Source organism: Vigna umbellata, chromosome 5 (genome assembly GCF_029865625.1).
Source record: "Vigna umbellata cultivar VRB3 chromosome 5, Vumbellata_1.0, whole genome shotgun sequence".
NCBI classification, from domain to species: domain Eukaryota; kingdom Viridiplantae; phylum Streptophyta; class Magnoliopsida; order Fabales; family Fabaceae; genus Vigna; species Vigna umbellata.
Genome location: NC_142169.1, coordinates 18,083,941 through 18,089,883, shown reverse-complemented (window position 1 = coordinate 18,089,883; position 5,943 = coordinate 18,083,941). Strand labels below are relative to the sequence as shown.

The 5,943-nt window shown below is 35.4% G+C and overlaps 1 protein-coding gene across 1 annotated transcript; it reads right to left on the bottom strand.

Moving 5' to 3' along the window:
• Positions 1-449: 449 nt before the first annotated feature.
• Positions 450-2,481, bottom strand: LOC124845973 (NAC domain-containing protein 87-like). The gene is made up of 3 exons (XM_047323163.2): positions 2,084-2,481; positions 1,716-1,996; positions 450-1,543 (listed from the first exon to the last, which is right to left on the bottom strand). Exons 1-3 carry the CDS (start codon positions 2,268-2,270, stop codon positions 833-835), a joined length of 1,179 nt encoding a protein of 392 aa, XP_047179119.1. The 5' UTR covers positions 2,271-2,481; the 3' UTR covers positions 450-832.
• Between the last annotated feature and the right edge of the window lie 3,462 nt (positions 2,482-5,943).

Here is a 5,943-nt window from a genome sequence, read left to right as displayed (position 1 = left end):
GCTACCCTCATACTTATATCATTTTCAATTCAGTAATAATTTGCTGACAAGACCAAAACTTACGAAAGGCACCATGTCTTGCGGTGTTCATGAAATTTTGAAAGGAAACAATAGTCGTGTCTTAGAGGTAGGCACTAGCTAGCTAGGAGAATGGAAGCTTTAAATTCACAGGTTGGCAAAAGAGAAAAGAAAATGCAAAATTTTTCTTAGGAATTAATGCTCCTCACTGTTGGTGGGGTGTCACAGTTCACAAATACATATTCGACAGCGTATAAAAATATATTATGCAGGAGAAGAAATCAAAGGGTAATTTATAAGGAGTGCTAAATAATCTAGAGTTGGAAATATCTATAAGAAGAAATGGGAAAACTTCAACTAGATTTAATACAAAGAGAATTCTGATTTTGTTTGAACTTGGAATAGCTAAAAGATATATGGAAAGAAAAGAATAAAAAAACAAAGCCACTAATATAACAAAAGAATATAGATGTACACGATTCATCAAGTTCTTCCCCTCGATAATACCTATGAATACAAAAACTAATTAACATCGAAAAGACCTGGATATCATAAATCTATACAGTGTATGTGTACCCAAGAACTTTCCTATAGATCATGTCTAATAATAATGTGTATGATCACGTTTATGATGATGAAATCAGTATGTAGAGGACTGTTTAAAACCAAACGAAAAAAGAAAGAAGAAAAGGTATGTGATGATTAATTACTATGCACGATGATGATGCTGATGATCCCAGAATGAAAAACTCATGGATCTGCAAACTTGATTTATGTAATTCTCTTGTCTTCTTCTTCTTCTTCTTCTTCTTCTTCAGTAGTCATCCCACAAGCATTCCAAATCTGAGAGAGGTGCAACTGAAGGAGGACCTTCAAGATCCTCGTACAATGTCCGATTTCTTCCCATGTTGTCCTGCTTCGAAACCACCGAGGATGTTTCCGTGTTTCTGTCGTTGCTTAAGCCTGTGTCTTGTGAGTGGTTAGAGGAGAATTGTTCCATCTTGCACTGTTTCTCCAAGATTCCACCCAAATGCTCGTTGTTCTTGGCTGCAAATGCTCTAAGGATAGCTTGATCGTGGTTGGTACCGAAACCTGAGCCTTCAATACTCGGCATGATGGAACTTCTGATCCTGTTTTGGTGCACGTAGTAATCAGAGAACATGTTTGAAGGTTGTGAGAGTGCGTTGCTTCCAATTGGGTTAACGGTGTTGCTGAGATTGGCTTGGTTGGAGGTGTAACTGATTGTGGGAATCTCATAGCTTCTGTGGTGGTCTTCTGGCTTGATGAGAAGCTGGTGATGGTTGTTGATGGAGAAACTGGGAAGATAATAGCCCTCCGATTGTGATTTAGTTGATGAAAGTGGGTTAGTGGTGTTGGTGTTGCCATAAGGAGGATCCATGAGAGGTGGAAGTGAAGAATAATCAAGAAGATCATCCCCAATAGAGTTTATCCTCAGAAGGCCAGGAATTGAGGACTTTTTGACATCTGTGTTCTTGTGAAAAACCCTTGACACAACCCATTCGTCCTGCAATAATAACATCACCCAAAAAGAAAAGAAAAACAGAAAACTGTTAGCTTTGTTGACAAAACTAGTAAAACTAAAAACCATATGAATAAAGGAATACATGAAAGAAACTCGCAAACTAACACAGAAAAGACACTTTTTCTAAAAAGAAAAAAAGGTTCACTTTTGATACCTTTGCTGCCTTGGGAAGATTGTAACTTGCAAATTTGCCCTCCAATCTGAATTCATGCATGACCCAATTGGTCTTCTCACCCTTTGGAGCTCTCCCTCTATAGAACACAAGGGTCTTCTTCATCCCAACAAGGTTGCCTTTCCCTTTGTAAATCTCCTTATCTTTTCCAGTGGCCTTCCAGTACCCAGATTCTGTTGCTCTATTGGTTCTCATACCGGTTGGATACTTTCTATCCTTTTGGCAGAAGAAGTACCACTCTTTCTCCCCTATCTTGGCTCTCTCTGCAAAACATAAACTCAATCCACTCAATATCTCATCAAACTTCAAAATTAAAACAGAAACCAAAGTCACAAAAACAATTAACTTACTGGGCAAATCCCAAGGTTCGCACTTGTTCAAATCAGCCTCTCCAATAGCAATTGCACCGAAACTACTATCCTTCACCTTCTCAGTGAGATAATGAGTAATTATCTCCTCATCAGTGGGGTGAAACCTGAAACCTGGAGGCAAATCTAGAGGCTCCTCACCTTTGTTCAACACAATAGGCTCCTCCATGAAATCAAATATATGGCTACCGAGTACTCAAATCAATACTGTATGTATGATATGTGCATAAATATATATACCAAACAACCCTTTTGGCGGAGAAACAAAAAGAAGAAGAAGAAGAAAGCTATACGTATATGAGAAGAGATGAAAAGAAAGGAGGAATAATGAAGAATATGAATTCTAAGAAGAAATGGAAGAGAAGTATTAAGAAAGGAGAACGAAGGGAAGATGATGTGTTTAAATAGAGGAGCGTGTGCATATACACCTCACACGGTGAAAGATCCGTGGTGTGCAAGGCACTTGCTGAGAAAGCCTACAATTGGTGCTTTGTTTTTTCTTTGTATTTTTCCCCTATGCTTTTGTTTTCAAAATACGTGTATTTTATTGGTATATATATGACGTATGTCCTATCCGGGTGGTTTCTTCGCTATATCTACCCCCTTTGAAAACTAATGTAAGTGAGAAAATAAATGGTAAAAAAAGGTGCTTTCAAAGCTGGTGGGCCCCACTTCCTATAGGCTCCCCCACTTTTTCATATTATTAAAAATAATAAACTTTATCCTCTAGCTTCTTCAACCTAACTTTTGCAGATTTTCATTACCCGTTTGCATCACCCATTAGCGGTCTCTGTTCAAATCCGTGGAACTGTGGGAGAAATAGTTGAAAACAAAAATTTAAGTGTTTCTTTTGCTTACCACTGTTTGTGCTATTGAAAGCAGATGTTGCTACTTCTGCTACTACTGCGGCTTAAGTTTTCATTTTGTCTACAAAAGCTAGCAGCTTTAGGTGGGAAGTGGTTGTTTCAGTTGGTGGCTAGCTTGGCTCAGCTGCTTCATATAATATTTGTGTACACATTTGCATCACTTCCTAACCTCATTGAAAATTAGACCAATAAAATAAATCATAATATCTAATGTTTCTATGATTGCCTAGCTTTAATTTATTATACTTAATATTTATTATAATAATATTGGAATGATGGCAACAATTAATTCCCCAAGCAAATGAAGTAGAAATTAGAAAGCAGTGCCTGATGGGAAGAATCCAAATGCTTTCACAGTTTCACACAATAAGTCAAAAGAATGAAGCAGTAATAAATGGTTGCGAATTTTCCAAGACCTTTCCAAAATGTTCCATTCTTACCAGGCAATGTGTAAATGGTCTACCTTCTATACTTTGTTTTCTTAATAATAATTAAAAAATAAATAGAAAACTACTTTTACAACTGTTATCTTATCACCAGGAAAATATAATTAAGAATTAACAACTGCATCATTCTTTATATAAATATGATCTGAAAATAGCATTAGGGAGATTAGAGTATGTACATGTGTCAGAAGAAGGTGAATATTGGAATAATTTCTAACTTTGGATTTTAGCTTTTTTAAATAAGGTATATAGAAATATTTGCCCTTTTGATATCAGAAGTCACAAGTGTAGATAGGCTTTAAATTAAGATATAAATTGGAGGGAAGAATGAATGAATCTGTCTTACTCTAAAAATTAAATCAAATACATGTTTTTTATAATGTGAAGCACCGATAGCTGATTTTGTTGGTTTGGATGAAAACAATGTATAAAAGTCATAATCATGAATAAATATTTAATTACACCACTTGTCGTGTATATACGAGTAGGATGGACTAGCCACTAAACAAATTGGCTGAAATTGACACCCTCTCTGCAACTTCCTTGAAACTTCTAAGCCAAATTTGGGAGACAATAATAAAATGGTCAAAATGTGGAGGGCATGAACAAAAAACATGCTAACAAATAGCCTTTTTAGTAGACCCTCTGCTCTGAACTAATAAGCACCATTAATGTTAATAAAGAGAGATGAACTCTCATGAAAGCGTCCCTTTTAGATGAAATTAAGAAGCTGATTAAGGCTAATTAAAATCATCTTTAAACAAGGAAAAGGTCAACATGATTAGTCCTTTCTAATTTCGTTTTGGTGAGCTGTAGCTGCCGTAGTAAATCAATTATTAAAAGACAAAAAAAAAAAAATAACGCGTCTCATTAACGAGATCCAGGGGTGAAAAAGTGAAACATTCCGGCGCCGACATTGAAAAAAATCAAAAACTAGGTTGTCTTTTGTTGGAATCACTGTTCTAATCCACCACCACCACCTCCTCTTCGTTGAATGCGTATTGCCAATTTGTTTATGCAGAAACCAACCAGATTAACTGACTAATCACTACCTCTAAGATTTATTAATGCATAATGCTACATGTTACAGTTTTTCAAATATTATTCATATACTATTTGCTATTATTTTTATATATCCAAGTTCGTTAAAATCTACACCCACTTGACACGTGTTGACATTGTCAGAAACGAATGTGGGGCTGAGCTGGAAAATATTTTTTCTAAAAAAGGTGATTATAGTTCATGTGAATTTATTATTTAACTTTAATTTAATTAAGCGTGTTCAAATCGCAAAGGGTAGTGAGGTGTTAGAGTTAAAATGGGCAAACGCGGCCTCTGATGTTTGGCTGTGGCTGATTCTGCCACATGCCCTCCGAATTTCACGAGACAAAATTCAAACCCCACCACTCGATACGGAATAAATTCCGCAAAGGCACTTTTTTTTATTCATTAATTCGGTTTAGTTTTAGATTACTAATTAGTGTTTGGAATTATTTAGATTAAAATAAACAAAAATGAAAAATTATAAAATAATGAAAACGTGTGGACCTCTTCTTCTCTCAGAGCATGCTTTGTTGATAATTATTATTGGATAAATAAATAAAATAACAACATAGAGGGTGTTTGGATTGGAATAGAAGGCTTGAGAAATCCTTTGTTTATCTTGCTCTTAAAACTGTTTGACTTTTGAACAACGAAACTCAACCGCAAAAGCGAAAATGGAAGCATTCTCCACAGTCCTCACAAACCCCAAACAGGTGACGTTTTATGAGAACATTATACTTGGTTGCAAAGCAGCACAAAGGAAACGTATATTTTAATGTTTTAAAAAATCATATTTTATGAAATAAAATTGAATAATTTTTTTACTCCTTTTAAATACCATACTGTATGAAACTAAAATGACGTCTAGATACAGTAATTGGCATTCAAGTTTTGTTAATGTCTGGCTTAAGACCAACAAATAAACCTCCCTTTAACTGTTCTCATGATTCATGAAATATAATTATATTTTTTCATTAAAAGCAAAGTTTTCTTTTAAAGTAGTTAAATCCCTATAGCTATGGCTCATTGCACGCGTTGGCACATTGATTGGCATTGAATTGAAGAATCGTGAGTCGAGATGAGAGCACAGTGATGTCACATGGAGGTAGGTTTTGATTATCTTTGTGGACTTTACTGTTACAAGGGACTATATATATATTATAATATTAATATATAAATAATCCTGGTTTTCTTATCCTTAATGTGATTACTATGATTAATGAATCATGGTGGGCCAAAGAGGGTGGGGTTGGGTAGCCCCAATTATTGGTGATACATTAACGTAAAGCGCAGCAAAATGAGATTAGTGGGGAAGTGTAGGAACCATTCATTCTAAAGTTTGTTACACTGTTTCGTAGGTTCAGACAGTTACCTCCAAATGGACAAAGTTATTGAATTCTAAATTGTTTTTCCTGGGAATATTGAGAAAGAGGAGAAGCGACGCTTTGTTCTCAGCTAATAGGATTCTGTTTAGAGCATAATCAAC

Coding starts and splice junctions, on each gene's coding strand:
- LOC124845973 (XM_047323163.2), bottom strand. CDS start 2,270: ATGGAGGAGCCTATTGTGTTGAACAAAGGTGAGGAGCCTCTAGATTTG. Junction 1,997..2,083: donor CGAACCTTGGGATTTGCCCA/GTAAGTTAATTG, acceptor TATGTTTTGCAG/AGAGAGCCAAGATAGGGGAG. Junction 1,544..1,715: donor ATCTTCCCAAGGCAGCAAAG/GTATCAAAAGTG, acceptor TTATTATTGCAG/GACGAATGGGTTGTGTCAAG.